Source organism: Pempheris klunzingeri, chromosome 22 (assembly GCF_042242105.1).
Source record: "Pempheris klunzingeri isolate RE-2024b chromosome 22, fPemKlu1.hap1, whole genome shotgun sequence".
Lineage (NCBI taxonomy): Eukaryota > Metazoa > Chordata > Actinopteri > Acropomatiformes > Pempheridae > Pempheris > Pempheris klunzingeri.
Window position 1 is genome coordinate 8,552,715 of NC_092033.1, and position 20,043 is coordinate 8,572,757.

Sequence of the window (20,043 nt, forward strand, 5' to 3'; positions counted from 1 at the left end):
GTTTTATATTTGAAAGGCTGTAGCCTCGGGAGAGACCAGAGGGCCCCGAGTGCTTTTAACTAAGTAGCATAGCAGCAGGTGTCATGTGTGGAGGTGAGGAAACATACAGCGTGTTCACAGATGAGGCCTTAATGTTCCTGATCCCGATCTCTACAACATAGAACTCACCAACTTTGTGGCAAAGTACACCGTTCACTCACTGCAGCTTACTTTAATGTAGCATGTTAGCTAAATGCCTACAAACCAGGTTGTGCTACAAGACACCATAAAAAAAAAACTGACGAATGGTGCAAATTTTACATACTTAATAGAAATCCATTGGAAACTTTCCCAGCTAACTAGGTTGTCCCACAAAAATATCCCTGAATGTTCCTGTCATGTCCGAAATGGACACTTTTTTTGTAATTTTACATTTAAACTCAGGAGTTGAAATGAAGAATGGGTTGACGACTGCAGCTCATATTAAGTTGGGACAACCGGCTGCATGCTGAGAGACAGATTTTGCATGCTATCTTTTCTTGTTTGATTGCGTTTGTTTGGCACAACACTCGCTCATCTTTCTCCAAGGTCAAATAACTTGTACAGAAGCTACATATTCACCTTTTTTTGCCTTTTATTATATGGGACATTTGGTAGATTTTCCTTTCACAAATCTGCACGAGGCACAATTAAAATTCCCAGTATGGTTGTAAATTTCCACACATGGTATATTACTGTAGTACTGCAAGTGATAAAAAGAGCACAACTACATGACGAGTTCTGTATTTCTAATATAATTTTTGTGGAATGAATCCACTCCCTAAAAGTCTGTTACTATGGTTAAAAATCTATCATGATTTATTATGATGCACTCTCATCTTAAGTGCTGATCGTGTTCCTCGGTTTCATGCTAGGAGTCGTTTTGCAAGTGCAAGCTTTGCTTTCTTTAACAGGGGATATCCTACTTTAACACAAGAGAGGCATTGAGATTCATATGCAGTACCTGACTGTGGTACCCAGAGGGTGTTACAATAAGTGTTTGAGGTGACAGTGAGGGGAGCGCAGCTAATTCCCGCAGGCAAGCAAAGACTGACAGAAGCAATAAAAAGCAATGTATCACTTCATATCAGTCTCTCAACCAACTATCCCCACATTCATCCTTTTTTTTTCTCTCCCTCCATCCTTACCTCCCTTGATGCTTCCATCACTTCCTCCCATCAACCTGACTTCTCTATTTTTTTCAGCTCATTCTCCCTTTTCTTCCTCTTTAATACTTTTCCATCCTCAACTGCCAATTCATATTACTTCTGTCCTTCCTCTACAGCAGTCTCTGCCTCCATCTTCCCGGTATTCATCCCTCCATCTGTACACATCATTACACTTGTCTTTAAATAAGGACAAAGTGACACATTTGCAGTCTCCCTGTGGCTTCATAAACAAAGAAAGATTGGGCTCAGTGAGCTTTCTCTGTTTACACATCTGCAAAAAAATTAAATAAAATAAAAAAATCTTTGGAGCAGTGAGTTCATTTCCAGATGTTTGCAGTGACATAAATCCTGCCATAGCTCTCACAGCTTGACTAAAGACTGACTAAAAAGCTTTTTAAGATTTCTTTCAAAACCTTGACTGCAATTAAGCTCCAACATCCTCCAGAAAGTTTGTAGACCAAAGACCAGAATCTGCATCATGTGTTTTTTTCCTCCAATCTCCACAAGCTATAAAATCACAGAAGGGTTTTGTTAAGATTTAATTCACCCGCAGTTCAGCAATCCCTCAGCTTAGAAATTGAAATCCATCCTAATAGCTGGTGCAGAGGTTGTCCCAGGATCCCTAACCAGTAATTATTGCTAGTATAGCAACTTAGTGTGTAATTAGTTTAGGCAATCAGTGCAAATATATATAACTTCATAAAGGATTACCTTTTTAACAGGGTTTGATGCAGCTCCTCATTACTTACCTATAGACGATGGATGCACTTTGTAGCTTTCAAATGTGTGTGTAGAAGTATATTTGTAATACAGTCAAAAACAGCCTAAGAATGATGTAAGTGAGGATGTTCAACCAATTTCCCTGTGATGTTAATTTCACTTTCTCTGTCTGTCTTTTTCTGTCCTTCTTTCTACACCTGTCATCTCTCTTCCTCTCAGTGAGCATGCCAGCCAGTGAGAACGAGTCAGTCAACACAGACAACGCTCCTGGGGGAGACGTGGAGGGGGAGACCTGCTGTACCCGGCTAGCGTAAGTACCTCACCCTCTCTCGTGCACACGTCTTCTCCACCCTCTATCAGCTCTCTCAGTCACCTCCGGTCAATCCTGAGGACAAACCCTATCCTGCATCTCTCCTGCATTAGCACTTCAATGTTAGCCATGGTACAAGTAGCTCATCCTGTCTCTATCCTTCACTGATCCCATAAAGCCAGACCTTGGTCTCATCAAGCTCACAGAGGTTCGGAGGAATTCAGGCACTAATGCTGGTTAGAGGAGAGCAGCACAGCAATGGGGTGTCATTAAACTCCAAGCTGATCACATTTCCAGAACTTGGTTGGATCTGAAGACACAACTAAACAAAGAGGCTTGTCCCCAGGAGACGCCTTTTTCCTTGATGAGATGTAGGTCAGCCTAAGAAGAAGTAATGCTACACTAAGCAACAGTACCTTGTTCTTTTTTGTCGTATTTTCTACAACTAAACACCCAAACTGAAATTGGCTCTAAGACTAATTGCTGGATTTTTTGTTGTTGTTGTTGGTGGGTTTTTTTTGCTGAAGAATGTTTTTAATGTTGCTTTTGGGCACATTTTCATTTTAAAATATTTATATGTAATTGCTTGTATCCAGTTTATCCAGAATTGACATTACAGTGTCACAGGACTTTAAAATCTGGAGAGAAAAACAAAAAAGTGGCGTTACTTCAGTTTTACTTACTTTACGTAAACTACTTGTCCATTAACATTGTTCTTTACTGTAGGCATTACATAAATTCATTAACAGGAAGGAATGAAAGAAGTTTGTGTTGACACAAAAAAACTTGACTCTCATTAGGGACTTCACAAGAAGTAGAAAAGCTCAAGACATCTACCTTGTCTACATCTAATGTAATAGTAATCTAAGTTTATTTCCTTTTCTTTCTCTCTGTCTGCTCCTGCTGTCTCTCTCTTCTCTCTCCTTTGTGCGCTTGCTGGTGAAGTGTTTTCCTCCTCCCCTGTGGGAGCTCACGAACAGCTGACTCACTCTCTCCTGCGCCGCCGCCGCCCCCTTCTTTCATTTTCTACATTATTCAAACAAGTGTGTTGCTTTCCTTCTTAGACACAAGGCTGCACAGGAGCCGTGACCCCAGCGGACCTTCTTCAGCACACACAAGCAAACACTCCTTCATACAAAACTGTTCATCGCGGTGAACATAATAGAAAAGAGAACATTGCAGTATAAAACTTAGAGGTGAAATCAAACTGAATGAAAAAACTCTCTCGACCAGAGGTACAGTAGAACCAGTAGGCACACTTGGATGGCACACTGTTGTTTTTCTGTACTCTCACTGTCCATCTGTTACGTCTTTGTAATGTTGTTTGTGTTTGTCCCCTGTCAGACCACAACAACTCAATACATATGATACGTCAGATTTGAATTTATAGGAGGTCCCACAAACTTATAATGCCAAATACCAAATAGAGGCGATATGAAATTATCATTTTGCTACCTACAAAATATTAGCATAGAGTATTAGCATCTGTGCCTTTAATGGGGATATTTAAATTTCAGAAACTAATTATTTTTAGCAAAAATATTCTATCACTACATACTACCAGATTATAATATATTATATTCTTATCACTTCTGAAATGGCTGTGGAATAAATCCCTGTGTGGGACTGCGATTTTAATCCCGCTACCGCCCGCACGCTCTGGATTTCTGACCATTACTGCCCACTCGAATGCATGTGTTCTACTTCCACCCGATCCTGCAATGTGTGTATTATAAACCACCCGCTCCGGCCTGCAGCAAAATTTAAACCACCCACTCCCACGAGATTTGCGTTGGGTCCCACAGGAACCAAGTGCAGCCCTTTACTATGGATTAAACCTCATCTGTTTAACTTAAAGATTTGCAGGTCTACAGCATAAATCTCCCCTTTTTATTATCCGTGAAGGATCTCCAGAATTTACACCTGCAATTTTGAGTGTTACATTACTTACATTCACAGTAATCTGACCAAATGAATTGCAAACCTCTCTTGCCAAGACTGGGAAAGCGAGTCCTTATCTTTCCTCTTTAAGAATGCAACAACTTTCACTGAGGGCATTTGCTCACACTATTACGGAGATAAAACTTGAGACTTTCAGTGTTTGTCAGTTCTTCACATAGCTATGGAGACAGACCTCAGGCTAGGAACTACTTCGGTGCCCGCTGATCTCATAATCGAGACGGACACACGGAGGGAAGAGACGTGTGTACTGTCAGCCTCCATATCCAGCCAGTCAGTCATTTTACTCTTTCATTCAGTCAGTCAGTGAGTCATTTCATTACTTCAGTCAGCCAGTCAGTCAATTCATCTGCTTTTACAGACAAAATCAGCACACAGTTGCTCACAACAATTCCTAATAAGCGTCAGGGGGACATTATTGTTTTCATTTCAGTATGTGATGCTTCCGTTCTATTTTGATTTATTTTTCAAGATTAATATGGAAGCAATAAAATGAAATTAAACAAGGGGAGCTGTTACGATACCAACCAGGACATTATTTAACATGACCACTGCACTAATCAAATCAAACCAAATATTTGTACTATTTTGTGCATCAGGTTTGGTTATCATTAAATTAAAGATATATTCCATTGGTTCAGATTTCCACAGTTTTTCTCTTCTCTTCTCTTCTCTTTCCAGAGACAATGTCTTCCATTATCTCTTGTCCTCAGTATTTTATGTATGTACCTTTTGTTACAGTGGTGAACAATCAACAGACATTTCTTTCATTCTAATTGTGCTTTTTCACACCAGGCCTAATTGGAGGAGCTCTAAATTTAGAGCATTTTTTCTTTTGACTGGATGCCACTGTATACATGTTCACAGGGGGTGATTTGTTCAAAAAGAAGTTGCATAATCATAATGGTGTTCATTCAGCTCTGCAGCTTTTATGCTGATGCTCAGACCCTAAATTAGCAAATGTCTACTTAGTAATACAAGGGAATTTCATCTCAAAAGTGCAGGAAATACTGGACACACATTTATGTTGATCAAGGAACAAATGCCTATTTGCTAAAGCATTTGTGGTAATGAGGGAAGCTATTCCCCTTAATCCCTGTCAAATCACCCCTTTCATGTTGTGTATCTGTCTATATGTGTGTTATGTGTGTGTGTATAATCCATTTTGTTTTCTGTGTTCCAGAAATAGGATCTCCAAATCCAAGTTCAGGTTAGTACATGTTGTTTACCATTGTCTTTTAATTCACCTGCTCAAATGTCTCTACTCTATTTGTGCGGTCGCTGGATGTACCTGTTTGTGTGTGTGTGTGTGCGTGTGTGTGTGTAAATAACAGACAAAGTGACACAGCAGCATACAGCCTTGCTCTTTGAGTGAATCGTTCAACTTTTTGGGAATAATACTTTCTTTATTGGCAAGCGTTGGATAAGAAGATCAATACCACTCTCAAGTTTGTTCAATTCATATAATCTACAGCCCAAAGATGTTAGCTTAGCTTAACAAGACTTGGTTCTAGGGGGTGTTTATGTTAATTCAGGATTTTGTTACCTGTGGACCTGTTTCCCCTGCTTCCAGTCTTTGTGCTAAGCTAAGCTAAGCTAACTGGCTGCTGGCAGCAGCTTCATATATAACACAGATATGATAGTGGGTTTTATCTTCTCATCTAACTCTTGGCAAGAAAGCAAATAAGCACTTACCTAAAATATTAAACTATTCCTTAAAAGAGAATTAGTCATTTTCAAAGCAATGAACATGCCTGTACATATTAATATCAACAAATTACTGTTTCACAGGTTGTTTTGAAAGGTCACACTGAAAAGACATTTTCACAAGTTACAGTCACATTAAACACATTAAAAAATGACATGTCTTACTTACAGTAAGAATGCATGTCCACTTGTGTTGTGTTGTGAGATGTGTCTCGTGTAACATTCAGTGTGTGCATCATGGCAAAAGCCACTGTGTGCCATAACTGGCTCTAAAAAAGCTAATGCAAACTCAAGCAGAAGACTGGTGAAACATGAACTTTGTATAGGCAGAGAGGGGGAGCCCTTCTGGTGAGCTGGTGGCCTTACAGTTACAGTACATGACAACTTTATCTGCAAGCAGGTCTGGTGTTGTGGCGTACCAGCGGAGAAAGAGGTCAATTACAAATAATGCATAGACATACACAACGGAAAAAGAGAGATACTTGATTAGGCCAGTTGTCTCCTGGATTCATTTAGTTGTTATAAATAATCGATCTGTGATGAATAAAAACTCTGTGGTCAGGACTCAGCCTTACAAGAAGGTACTTTATTATGGTGCTGGCGCCAGGAAGCAGACTCTGCACATTAAATACAGTAGCCTATACTGTCAGCTTGACAACAAGCCTTCCACTAGAATAGTTATACCAAGGTCATAGAGAGGGGCATGTGTGGCTCTTCTGAGCTATTATGTCTTCTTCTGTAAACACCAAAATCTAGTCAGAACCAGTTTTCAACCAGCATAATTCAAGAAACTGAGACACGCCAAGGTCTTCTAATCTTTACGACTGGACAGTCTGTGCCTTCTCTCATGACAGTTATTCAACAGACAATTTAACAGTGATTCAACAGTTTTACAGTTGCTTTTTCTACTGCAGTCATTTCTAACTAAAGTTACTGTGAAATCATGTGGTACAATTTACATCGTTGTAGCATTGGAGTGGTTCTAGGCAGTTATATTCTTGTGTTTATTTACTTTGCTCTGCTCATTAGCAAATTATTGTCTCCTCATTTACTTTTTAATGTAAGGTCATGCCGATGTGCAGATACTGCACCAGTGGCTATGGTAGCTCCAGTTTAGCATACGGTTACACATATGTGTTGTCAAATTGGATTCCTCCTTCAGTGTGTCCCTGGTGATGAGAATATAACATTTAAAATGTAAAAATCTAAGGTGAGACTTGTTGGTGAGAGTGTTTCAGTTTCTCGCACTGAGTTGTAAAACTTGCATGATCCTTTCAGCGGTCTGGTCTTGTCTGGTCTGTGACTGCGAGGTGTAAAGCTGGCTATTACAAGAAACAATAGCTTTTATTTTTAACACTAGAGCGCAAGAAAAGTGCAAAAGACCTTGTGTACAGCACAACACCGAAGAAAAACAAAAACAAAACAAGTGTTTTTTTTACCCCACAACGAACCACTCCTTTTTTTGAACCATGAATGTCCCTTGAAGTGTGAATCGCAATTGAACACATTTCAGTTTAAATTTGTGCCTTCAATCATATTCTTAAGAATAAGCGTTCGTTTTTTTCCCCTGAAATGGTGCATATCTCATTCTGCAACAAAGCTCTTCATTCTGGCTTTTCCTTGGTGTGAAACGTCTTTGAGGATGATTAACTGTTCCACAGCTCTGCTCTCAAACAACAGACAACCTCACGGGCCAAGGGGTGATGTCATCACTGCTCTGTAGACGGACTAATGGACTCTTTCCTTTTCTTCTCTCTCCTCTGCTGCCTGTTTTTCACTCTCTTCTTCACTCATTTCTGTTGATCATTCTTTCTTATTTTTTCTCTGATGGGCCCTCATTCTTCCTTCTTTCTTTTCTCCCTTGTCTGCCTCTCTGCACCTCACCCTCTCTCTGCACCTCACCCTCTGACTTTGAGCCTCCCACCTCTCTTCCTCTCTTTTCCCACATCTCCCCTTTTCCCCACCTCTCCTCTCTCCCATCCTTTCTCACCTCTCCATTTCTCCCTCTCAATCTCTGCTTCCTCCTGCTCAGCCGATACTCTCGAAGGTGGAACAGGCTGTGCAGGAGGAAGTGCCGGGCAGCGGTCAAATCCCAGGTTTTCTATTGGCTGGTCATCTTCCTGGTTTTCCTCAACACTCTGACCATTGCCTCTGAACATCACAAGCAGCCTCAGTGGTTAACTGATGTACAAGGTATGTACACACAGCCACACACACACATACATTCACGTACACACAAATATGGACATACCTCTCTTTATTTTGATCCTCATTTTGGTCCTCTTTCATTTTATCTAACCTTTCCACTGTCCCTTGTTTCTCTGCTTTCTTCCCTCTCCCTCAGACATTGCTAACAAGGTGTTGCTTGCACTCTTCACTGGTGAGATGCTGTTGAAGATGTACAGTCTGGGTCTACAGGTTGGTGGCTAACTGACATCGTTTTTTCTCAAAAATATTTCTATGGGGCAAGATTGTAATTCTGTAAATTTCTCTTCTCTCCAAACTCTCCACAGGCATATTTTGTTTCGCTCTTTAATCGCTTTGACAGCTTCGTAGTATGTGGAGGAATTCTTGAGACCATTCTAGTGGAAACCAAGATCATGTCTCCTCTGGGCATCTCTGTGTTACGTTGTGTGCGCTTGCTGCGAATCTTCAAAATAACCAGGTTAATATAGACATTGCCCTGCTTGGCCACAGATAAACAGAAGAAAATGGATGATGGATGGATGGATGGATGGATGGAGTACAGTATAATGTGTCTTTGTGAGAGATAAATGTTTATTTACGTATCTTTACCACTGTGCCTATGTTTGTTTTTGCACACACATGTACACATATAAATACTGATTGGGTGTCTGTCCTCCAGATACTGGAACTCCCTGTCCAACCTGGTGGCCTCCCTGCTAAACTCTGTTCGCTCCATCGCTTCCCTGTTGCTTCTGCTCTTCCTCTTCATCATCATCTTCTCCCTGCTCGGCATGCAGCTCTTTGGGGGAAAATTCAACTTCGACGAGACCCGACGCAGCACCTTTGACAACTTTCCCCAGTCTCTGCTCACTGTGTTTCAGGTAATGATGCAGCAAATGGCTCTAGTCTCTTTTTACTTCTTTCCAGCCCAAACCCATTCTCAGCTTGTGCTTGTGTGATTATGATCTTCGTCTCCCTGTACAAAGAAAGTTTAAGTCATCTAGAATGAGTTTTACATGGAAACCAAATATAATATATCACTGTCATAAGGCTAAGACTTCTTTCCAATGAAAATCTTGATTGAGTCATACAGATGAGATTCTTATTCAATTTCTTTCTTTCTTCACAGATCCTCACAGGAGAGGACTGGAACTCTGTGATGTATGATGGTATCATGGCGTACGGGGGACCGTCCTTCCCTGGCATGCTGGTCTGCATCTACTTCATCATCCTCTTCATCTGTGGAAACTGTATCCTGCCATAACAGAGCCCCACGTAAAAGTCATGACAAGGACTGAGAAATAATCATGTGACAAGTGTGTAGAAAAGATCGACAGCCAAACTTAGATCCTATATAATGGATAACAATGGGTCAAATTGGATCTGATTTCTAATTCCTATTTTGGAGCCAATTGCAGGAGGGAAGTGTATGTTTTTCATGGGGATACATTCATAAGGCACAACGGTTCGCAGGAGGTCACTGAGTATCTTTATTCAAGCAGTTGGAAGTTCAGTGTCTTTCAGATCCAGTAAGGTTACTAATTATTTATTCAGCCTCCCAGGGTTGTTTGCAGCCAACCGCACTGATGATCTGATGGGTCAGCAACATCCTTAACTTCACCCCTCTGAACAGATATCCTACTGAATGTCTTCTTGGCCATCGCTGTTGACAATCTGGCAGATGCTGAGAGCCTGACATCCGCCCAGAAAGAGGAGGAAGAGGAGAAGGAGAGGAAAAAACTGGCCAGGTAAAGCAGAAAGAGACAGAAAGATAGGTAGGCAGCCAAGGGACAGAAAGAGGGGATTTTTTTTGTTTAACCAACAACAACAAAAAAAACTGGTAGGGCGAGAGAGAGATTGGGAGAGTTTGGCCAGTCTCAACGGCCTCAATAGAGAGCGTTAGCTTTCAGCGCCCAGGTCTGTCAGTAATGCCCAGAGGCATTTAAAGATGCTGATACTAGAGCTTTGAAATCAAAGCACTAAAAATGCTTAACAATTAGAACATAAACTATTAGGTTTTTAAGACAGGCTGACATTTCCCTGCTTTGCCTTTCTGTCTAAACAAATTTTATTGGGTAATTTTAGCGTCTCATTGCCTACAAAGGTCATTTGTCAGCAATAGTAATGTGAGATTTTAGTGCAGCTGAAGAAGATAGTGTTCCCCTCAGTGGCACAAATCATTAAATGTCTCCTTCTTGGTTGCAACCTGTATTGATCTGAGGAAAAACAACCATGTCCCGGCCCACTGTCCTTTTGGTTTAATTATAACAGCACAGCCACCCTCTGTGATTGAAATGTACTTCATTCTTCTTTCTCCAGGTTGGCCAGTCCAGAGAAGCGTCACAACAACGAGAAGCCGCCTCTGGAGGAGGAGAAGAAGGAGAAGATAGAGCTGAAGTCCATCACTTCTGACGGAGAGACTAACACTGCTACTAAGGTACACACACACACACAAATATCAAGAAAGACTAAAGATGTGTGTATATGTGGTCAGAGAAATGAATGAAGTGGTGAATTTGCTCTCCCTCAGCAGATAAACATGGATGATTACTGTGGAGATGAGAGTGAAGAGAAGAACCCATATCCTGCCAATGATTACATAGGTAACACACCAACCAAAGGTGCGATCAGTGTGTGAAGAGAAATGATTAAATGAACGAATGGTTAAAAATGAGAATTTAAAGGTCTACTTGACATCATTAGATGGCCGTTCTTAGCAAAAGTCTGGTAAATTCACATCCCATATACATAAATAAGAATTTAAACATTTTTTTGTAAACCTTAGTATTACCAACATGTAAATACTCATAGCTACTTATTGACCATGTTTAAATATATTATTTGTTAATTTATTTTAAGGTGTAATTGTGTGACTTTCTGCCAACAAAACCATACTTAGAGACTTTAAGCTCCAGTTCTCCTACTTTTTTCTTACTTCTTTGTCAGTTTATTTCCTCTTGTACTACTTTCTGCTTTTCTCCTCTTACTTTTTCTGTCCTCATGCGTCTCACCAGGAGACGATGACGACGATGAGCCAGAGATGCCAGTGGGCCCGAGGCCTCGGCCACTCTCCGACATTCAGCTAAAGGAGAAGGCCATTCCCATGCCCGAGGCTCGTGCTTTCTTCATCTTCAGCCACACCAACAAGTAAGAGGACACTTTAGTTCTGCCTAGCTTCCTTTTCTCTACATTTCCTGATATTTTCGTAACAAGAGACTCAAATATGATTCTGTTAATCTCTTTCTGCCTCTGTTTCTCGCACTTTTTTTAGATTCAGGGTTCTGTGCCATAAGATCGTCAACCACAACATCTTCACCAACCTCATCCTCTTCTTCATCCTGCTCAGCAGCATCAGTCTGGCAGCAGAGGACCCGGTCAAGAATGACTCCTTCAGAAACCAGGTAACGCAATAAAAAAAATAAAAAAAACCACACAAATTAAAGTGTAGATACAGTATATAGATATACGAAGCTGAATATACATTAAGGCGTAGACAGAGGCAAACATTGTAGTCATCATTAGTTGCCCACAAGCATTAATTCTGTGCTAAATGGATTATAGCTGACAGCAACATATAGAGGAACTAAAGCTTATTGTGACTAGCCTGTTACACTTAATGAGATTTCTTCCAGAGTACTGCAGCTGTGATTAACTTCATGTTAAGAAGATGTGAAACGCCTGTTAAGTTTTGTTTTGTCTTTTTAACTCTCATTTTGCTAGGCTAAGGGCATTATTTGTAATGTAGGCATACAGCAAAGAAATATGGTTAAAAAAAGTATAGTCATCAGTATTTTTGTTAGATTTTAGCAAGAAAGTGTGTTAATAGTTCAGTTTTAGTTGCTCTAACTTTTCTCTGGGTTACAAAGTCAAAGTATAAGAAATGTCAACTCTGAAAACCCGAAACATGTACTATTTGTATTTACCAAGGATATATCTGTACTACAGTTGTCTACACCAATAGAACATCACCATACTGTCTATATATCATTTGTGAACTGTAGTCCAATGTAAAGTCTGATCACTGTTTGTGCTGTATTTGTTTCTGCATGTTGTTTCTTCTCTCAGAAAGCAAGACAAATCCCCTGAGGGCTAATAAAGATCTGTTTTATAGTAGTTTTCTTGGCTATGGTATAGGGTGCTCTGTATGAGTCTACCTCAATTAACCTTCGCTGGAAACTTTAATGAAATAATACAACCTGTTTTCAGATTCTGCTTTAGTCTGTTTAGGTCAAATCAGAATCCATTATCCTCAGACCTGAACCTCAACATTATTGTTTCAGTATGTTGTGGAGTCAGCCAGGACTGTGACCATAAGTTCAGTTTTAAGCCCCAAAGAATTGCACTTCATCCTGTTTCTCTCTTTATTTCAAATATGGAAACAATTCCTGGCAAGGCTTGGCCTGGAAATAGTTGTGGTCTTACTGGTGGACCCTTAAAAGCTTGTTTTCATTAAGTTAGGTACTGATGGTTGCTGAATTAATTTAACCTTTTTCCTCCATAAAGTTGTACAGCTTTGGTTGAGTCACAATTTTGTCATTACGTACTGTTAAGCCAAATGCAGCTGATGACATAATGCCATTGCATATTTGGCAAGGCAAAGGAAGTGCTGTTTCCAGTCCCAGGAATTTTATTGTATAGTGTACTTTAGTCCAGCAGTATCATGGAAATAGCACCTCTAAAATAAAAACAATTTGTTATTGTATTTCCAGATCCTGGGCTATGCAGACCATGTCTTTACTGGACTCTTCACCATAGAGATCATTCTCAAGGTAGTATTTAATGTTTATGTTGTAGGGTATGGTGTAGGGGTCATATAATCTGCAAGTTTGACAGTACTATGAATCTGCTGTACTTTCATGTGGTCCCAATCTTTCAAAATATTTTCTACATACGAAAGTTTTTAAAGTTTTCTGATTGGATTTTGCTGTGCTACTGACAGTTGTTTGTTACAAACTGGTTGATGTGCCTGGTTAGAAGGCTTTGCTGCATGAGGACAACAAAAATATAGAGAATTAACTTTCAGATAACTTTAAGTATGTGTCCTTGGTAATAAATCCTTCCTAAAAGAAAGATAAACAAAGTCAAACTAGTTGCAAATGCCTATTAATCCAGTGTTAAAAGTAAGGCAGATAGATTATCTATGTTCCCCTTGTACACTACTAAACTGTGTCATTGATTCTCCTTTATTTGACTCTAAAATATCATCTTTGATGACTACAGATGACGGCCTATGGAGCCTTCCTACATAAAGGTTCATTCTGTAGGAACTATTTCAATATTCTGGATCTGGTGGTGGTGAGCGTGTCCCTCATCTCCTCTGGAATACAGTGAGTGCATTATAATTTTCTGATGCATGAATATTAGTAACATCATGAGTCAAGTATGCATCATCAAACATGCATTTATGTTAGTGCATGTTAAAAGACTGGAGTAACCAGCCAGATAATGACAAGTGCATGAGATACTAGTCCAGTCCAAGAACACATAAATCAAGTTGTAAAGTGGACGTAACGTTTTCATTTGTAAATTGTTCAATGCTTCACAATTCTCTTTTCTCTAACAACTTTACAATTCATTGCTTCCAATCCCTTTCTCTCTTTGTGATGTTTATTAAAAATGTTCTCTGCTTCTTGTAACAAATAACTCCTTGTAATGCTGCAATATTTCTGATGTTTAATATGCTATACTACACTCTCTGTCTCTAATGCTTAATAGACTAGACTTCTCGACGTAAGTCCACATTAGTCCGTATTAATAACCCCCTTAACAGACCCTCACCTTAACTGTGTAAAACTGTCACTCTTTTGATTTGGTATTTCTATGGTTTTGGAGAGTTTAGTCAAAGTCTCCTCCGGAGCAAGCAAAAACCAAGACTTGAATCTGTGATATCGACAGACATAGTTAAGTGGGATTGTACTGGATTGATAATAGATGGGTGAAATTGTTATTGTGAATAACGTTTTTGTAAGTTGTTATTCATAGTCACCTTTCATATCCAGTAAATGTTAATAAATCTGTTTATCTATTCTTTGTCTTGGATTCGGGGGCAGGTTAAACACAGTTCCCATATTTCTGGATACACTGAACTCTCCCAGGCTATAGAAATTACACCTGGATGCTAAAGCTCAGTGGTTTTTGCCTGTTAAAAGTAGTTTGTGTGTAGGATTTTTCTTGAATGCATCACAGTCAAATGATATAAACAGCATTTTACTGCAGTTTCAGTATATGTTAAACCTGTCCTTTGATACTGTTTTGCTATAATTTCTACCCAATAATGAAGCATCTCTCTGGGGATATATTGTACTGTATATTTATATATATACATACTGTATATACTGTAGGCATATTAGGTAAATAAATATAGGCATATTAAAGTAAAGCTGTAGAAAAACAGAGTGGAAAGGGTAAAAGTGTATAAGACAGTTAGATTAGTATGCAAATGAAAAATAGTCCTAAAATTAATTACAATATATATAAAACACCAGATGTTTCTGCTGTCACCCTGTGTAGTCTTATGATATTGTGTGTTGACAGCGTGAATTATGGCAACATTAGTTCACATGAAAGAACTTTGGCAGCGACCTCTTAAACAGTATTTTGGTTTCGGAGGAAATTAGTTAGAATCAGGCGGTTTGCAAATAGTGTAATACGTTCATCATTCACATCAATCCAATCAACTGAAGCATTGAAAAGTTAGGTTTAAAATTCAGTTGACATTGTGCATCGTTCGATCACTAGAAGATATCTTTACTGCTGGTTTGACTGTGATATGTTACTGATAACATCCTACCCCACATGAACTACCTTTAACTACCTTTAAACTTTACCTTCCTGTGTAAAAAGTTGCACAACGGGTCTTTTCCTTACTTTCTTTTTTAAAAGTTGACACAGAGTAACGTCACTCCCTTTAAATCACTCTTTTAACCATCTAAAAAGTCACTCCCTTAAAAGGATACATTGACATTTTGAGTACACTTTCTTACTTCTACCTTTGTCACACTATTGGAAAAAGTTTTGGTATTTGTTCTTCATTTAACTGAATAACTGGATAATTAGCTGAAATTACAGATAAAAGATACGGACAAGCTAGATTTTAACATGTTTTATACCTGTTGACATCAAGTTAGCGTTATTACACATGAGAAGCCTAGTTCAGATTATCGAAGGACCAATGTTCAAGCTTTTTTCAAACATTAATTGTAAAATTCAAAATGTCAAGGTATTCAATTGATTCTTTTGGTTAGTATATATAAAAACATTTATTTTGAACCACTTCCATTAGAAGGTCACACTCCTTGACCTTTGGCTTGTACTGACACTCTCTTACAGCACAATAACTGTTTGCCTGTAAATGTCTTTGTGTTGGTCTGTCTGTCTTGTACTTGGGTGTGTTTGTCCATGAATCATATGTATTTGAATGTGTAACTACATTGTTTTGACTATTAGATGATTCATTTTAAAAGGGAAGCCATGATATCTGCTCCCAATGTATAGAAACTGACCCAATGATAATGGAATTTATGATTAAACGCAATTTTCTTAATAAGTATAGTGCATGATAATTATTGATTGGTTTTAGCAAATAAACGTGCATTTAGCTAGTTTCAGTCCCCTGCTAAAAAGATGTTATTTAACAGAATGGTGAGGATAGTATTAAATATGTTTTGCTTTTCAGCCAATATTCAGTAGAGGTTATATTTTATGTAAACATATTCTTGACTTTGATCAATGTAAACTTTACTTGTTTAAGTGTTTTTAGGATTATTTTGTATCACACTTGTCATTACATTTACAGTTTACTTGCATCTTAATCATTTTATTTGCTTAGTTTGTGGTGAGTTGTCTCGATCTCCACAGTTTCTTTGACTCATTCTTCAGTTTGTGTCAACAATCTTTAACACAGATGCCACTGAATGTGCCCTAGGATGTGTGTTGTTCCAGCCTTGCACATATGGCTTAACTATAAAAAATCTGATTGCCTGGGCAGCAGTTTAATCCAGTGTATGTTTCAGGTCCAGTGCAATTAATGTGGTGAAGATCCTGAGAGTGTTGCGAGTGCTCAGACCACTGAGGGCCATCAACAGAGCCAAGGGACTAAAGGTGAGAACACTCACTCATAGAAAAAAACATGACACATAAAACATACGTACTATCTTCCTCACAAAAGACACACATCCATGTACTCAATATCATGTTTGCTGTGTTTCCCAGCATGTAGTGCAGTGCGTGTTTGTGGCCATCAGGACCATCGGCAACATTGTTATCGTCACCACGTTGCTCCAGTTCATGTTCGCCTGTATTGGAGTGCAGCTCTTTAAGGTAAAGAAGACAGGAGGAAAAGAAGAAGCAAGGGCTTTCCCAGACCTGTCATGATTTTATCAATACTGAATACAAAATTTCTCTTTTTCCATCAGGGAAAGTTCTTCTATTGTACCGACAGCTCTAAACAAACTCAAGCAGATTGCAGGTAAGACTTGCCTCCTGCAAGCAAGCTTGTTAAATCTCTAATAGTGTAACTACTGGATTAAACACGTGAATGTGTGTGTGTGTGTGTGTTTACTTGTATTTACAGGGGTTCCTACATTATGTATAAAGACGGAGATGTGGGGAAGCCTGAAAGAGCCAAGAGAGTGTGGGAGAACAGTGACTTTAACTTTGACGATGTCCTGCAAGGCATGATGGCTCTGTTTGCCGTGTCTACGTTTGAGGGCTGGCCAGGGTGTGTGCCCACACACAGTACACATGTATAATGATGTGCAAATTGTATGCGCATTGTAGCTAATTGTAGCTTTTAACTGCCGTCATTGAAGGTTACGTTTCTGTCTTCACCCTCTTTCTGTTCTACAATCTGCACCTGCCTTTGTTCTGTCACTGAATGTGCCCCCCCTTCCCCTAGGTTACTGTACCGGGCCATAGACTCTCACGCAGAGGATGTCGGACCCATCTACAACTACCGTGTGGTCATCTCCATCTTCTTCATCATCTACATTATCATCATCGCCTTCTTCATGATGAACATCTTCGTCGGTTTCGTCATTGTCACATTCCAGGAGCAAGGAGAGCAAGAATATAAGAACTGTGAGCTGGACAAGAACCAGGTCTGATTAATATTACTATTATTGAATTTTTGCTCACCTTTGTGTGTGTATACATTCAGTTTTATGCTTTTGTTTAGCAGCAAGATAGACGTATGGGTTTTTAAGTTACAGAAGAAGCTGGAGAGTGACTCTGCCGTTCTGACTGAAGTGGGGAAGTCATTTTGACATTCAGGAGGCACAAGAGAGAGGGAATGGAGGCCAGGCAGTGGGTATGAGACGTGGGAGAATCTGGAGAGGCATGAACATGAGTTTTAGTGGCTGAACTACTTCAGGAGTCCAGCCAGGAGGGAGCTGCAGCAGTTCAGGCAGAAGATCAGACTAAAGCTTAAAGAGGGAGCTAGGCCAAGTCATTGCAGCTGTGTTCTCAGTGATGATCCATGTCTCAGCAAGAGCATGGAAATGCACAGGAATGGTGGAAGAATAGTCTGTGGTGGAAAAGGCTTTATTAGACCGCAAGAAAACACTTCTACAGTTTTACCTCCATGACGTTTTGAGTACAGACAGACAGAGTGATGAGGAGTTGAGGAACTACATCACCAGACAAAAATGAAAAGCTAATATCTGCATTTGTGTGTGTTCATTTGTGTATGTGTGTGTGTGTGTCACAGCGTCAGTGTGTGGAGTATGCTTTGAAGGCACGTCCGTTGCGTCGCTACATCCCCAAGAACCCTTACCAGTACAAAGTGTGGTATGTGGTCAACTCCACCTACTTTGAGTACCTGATGTTCACACTCATCCTTCTCAACACCATCTGTCTGGCCATGCAGGTGAGTGTCCCTCACACACACATACACACTCACAGATGAACGCAAGTACACGCATGAAATGGTGAAATATTACAGTCAAGACCTTGGACAGCTCTAATAAAACTCCCTTCTTTTGTGGGCATTAATATGTTGTTTATGTGTCTTGACAGCATCATGGACAGACCAAAAATTTCAATGATGCCATGAACATCCTCAACATGCTCTTCACTGGGCTCTTCACTGTGGAAATGATCCTTAAACTAATCGCCTTCAAACCCAGGGTAGGTCCACTTTTCTGTAGTTATGGAATAGAATAAGTTTCTATTACAGTAACATACTGTGTATCTTCTGTAGGTTCAGTAGGTTACAGTAGATTGTTACTAATGATAACTTAATACATTTCAGGCATTTAATGACATATTGCAAATAATGATGTTGAACTGTATATTCCTAATCCCTATGTCATTTCCTCCAGATAATTACGATATCATGGAGTTAAAACATGATTAGTGGACGGCGTCATGTGGTTTAAAATCTCACTGCTCCCTTGTTACCCTGCTGTTGTTGCTATGTAGCTGTGTGGGTTTATTGGTCCAATCTTACAACTTCCTGGTGCATCAGACATTTAAATAGTAACAGATGGGAATGTTTCCCTCATTAGAGCAGGGTTGTGGAAAATCCCTGAAGACGGACAACATAGTATAATATTATATTTTGACCACTTCCCCATTGTTGCACAATATAGGTTGTTAATCAAGCGTAAAACAAGTATTTCCAGGTTATATTTTTTACAGATTATATTGAACCAAACAGCAATGACAAAAACACATGAAGCCTCTTTACTTTAGTTCACTGAGTCCTTTAGTACACTAAAAAGAGCTGCAGAAATATGAAGGTGAAATCAAACCGCCTGCTAAGGGTAATTTTTTCTTTTCTTTTTTTAGCCTTCCCTCCAGGATACCTAGCAACAGAGCCAGTGTCCCTTTTACACATTATGTTCACTCTAACTATTATAATGATATTCATCCATACCATATCTGTCTATTCAATGTATCAATTCTAACTACCCCAGGTTTAAAACATACCATTATTTTTGGTCTGCAAGGGAATTAATTAAACTTTTCCCTAATTTTAGTTCATGTGAAGTTAATTGCTTGAAGTTAGTTGCTGGAACTAATGTCATTCACCAAAATATCAGTATCTGGGAATCAGGGTTTTCTAGTTACTAATCAAAATGCAATATGTCTTTGTCTTTTCAATTAGAATATCTAAATGATGTTCTTCAAAATGTTTGCTTTTAGTAAGATTGATGACACATGATTATCTTGTAATAACCTTTGAAAATAATGATCTACTTGGACCACTTAATCTGGGCAGCAATGCATGCATTGTAGTATTTTCAGGCACAGGCTGCCCCGGTTGGAATTCACCCCCTAACTGTGCAGGGCAACTTTTAAAGCTTGGGAACTGACATTATGCTGTGCTGCATTATGTATATAATGTTCATACATAATAATACATAATGTAATGTTTAATTCCAGTAAGACTAATTTAAAATACCAGACATTTTTTGCAAAATGATCAGGGTTTCTGCAGCACAAAACTGTACAGGTTTTAAGCCTTGAGAAAATATACAAGTTATGTTTTCCTTCTTTAATGAATTTAGTCTATATAATAAGTTAAAGTGCAGCATGATAACATGTTCCCAAGCAATACTGAACAGCGTTAATGAAAGTACACCAATTTATTTGTGTGTGACTGAGTTTCAACTTTAGGATGTGACTTGTTTTCATTGGTTTCCCTTTTAAACAGCACACACAGAGGAGCGGCTCACTAACAGTTTTACTTCTCAGCTATCACAGTCATCAACGCACACGTGGGATCAGCTCCAGAAACATTTGCTCTGTGAAAAAAAGATGTATGCTAATGCATTTTAACTTTTCAACAGGTTTCACTGCCTCAGCCTTTCAGCCTTCCTTCTAGGGGGGGGGTGCGGTTACATGGATCTTTTACATGTTTTTATTGTTTTTTTGCTTGTGTTTTTTATTGTGTGGTATGGTGCTGCACGTCTTACTTTTCACTGTTAAACTAAAGAGGGTCTATGCTAGTTTGTCAAATAAATCAACTCA

General features: G+C 39.2%; 1 protein-coding gene across 1 annotated transcript in view; it reads left to right on the plus strand.

The window, feature by feature from the left end:
- Positions 1 to 20,043, plus strand: part of cacna1c (calcium channel, voltage-dependent, L type, alpha 1C subunit) — a 172,594-nt gene that overhangs the window by 128,728 nt on the left and 23,823 nt on the right. Inside the window, exons 11-32 of the mRNA XM_070853819.1 lie at positions 2,127 to 2,217; positions 5,360 to 5,386; positions 7,916 to 8,076; positions 8,228 to 8,301; positions 8,397 to 8,548; positions 8,750 to 8,951; positions 9,200 to 9,320; positions 9,704 to 9,818; positions 10,390 to 10,507; positions 10,604 to 10,673; positions 11,085 to 11,217; positions 11,342 to 11,471; positions 12,780 to 12,839; positions 13,291 to 13,397; positions 13,786 to 13,800; positions 16,083 to 16,170; positions 16,282 to 16,389; positions 16,485 to 16,537; positions 16,643 to 16,789; positions 16,967 to 17,168; positions 17,777 to 17,935; positions 18,085 to 18,195. Of these exons, the coding sequence (XP_070709920.1) occupies positions 2,127 to 2,217; positions 5,360 to 5,386; positions 7,916 to 8,076; positions 8,228 to 8,301; positions 8,397 to 8,548; positions 8,750 to 8,951; positions 9,200 to 9,320; positions 9,704 to 9,818; positions 10,390 to 10,507; positions 10,604 to 10,673; positions 11,085 to 11,217; positions 11,342 to 11,471; positions 12,780 to 12,839; positions 13,291 to 13,397; positions 13,786 to 13,800; positions 16,083 to 16,170; positions 16,282 to 16,389; positions 16,485 to 16,537; positions 16,643 to 16,789; positions 16,967 to 17,168; positions 17,777 to 17,935; positions 18,085 to 18,195 (2,444 nt within the window). The remainder of the gene's footprint in view (positions 1 to 2,126; positions 2,218 to 5,359; positions 5,387 to 7,915; positions 8,077 to 8,227; positions 8,302 to 8,396; positions 8,549 to 8,749; positions 8,952 to 9,199; positions 9,321 to 9,703; positions 9,819 to 10,389; positions 10,508 to 10,603; positions 10,674 to 11,084; positions 11,218 to 11,341; positions 11,472 to 12,779; positions 12,840 to 13,290; positions 13,398 to 13,785; positions 13,801 to 16,082; positions 16,171 to 16,281; positions 16,390 to 16,484; positions 16,538 to 16,642; positions 16,790 to 16,966; positions 17,169 to 17,776; positions 17,936 to 18,084; positions 18,196 to 20,043) is intronic.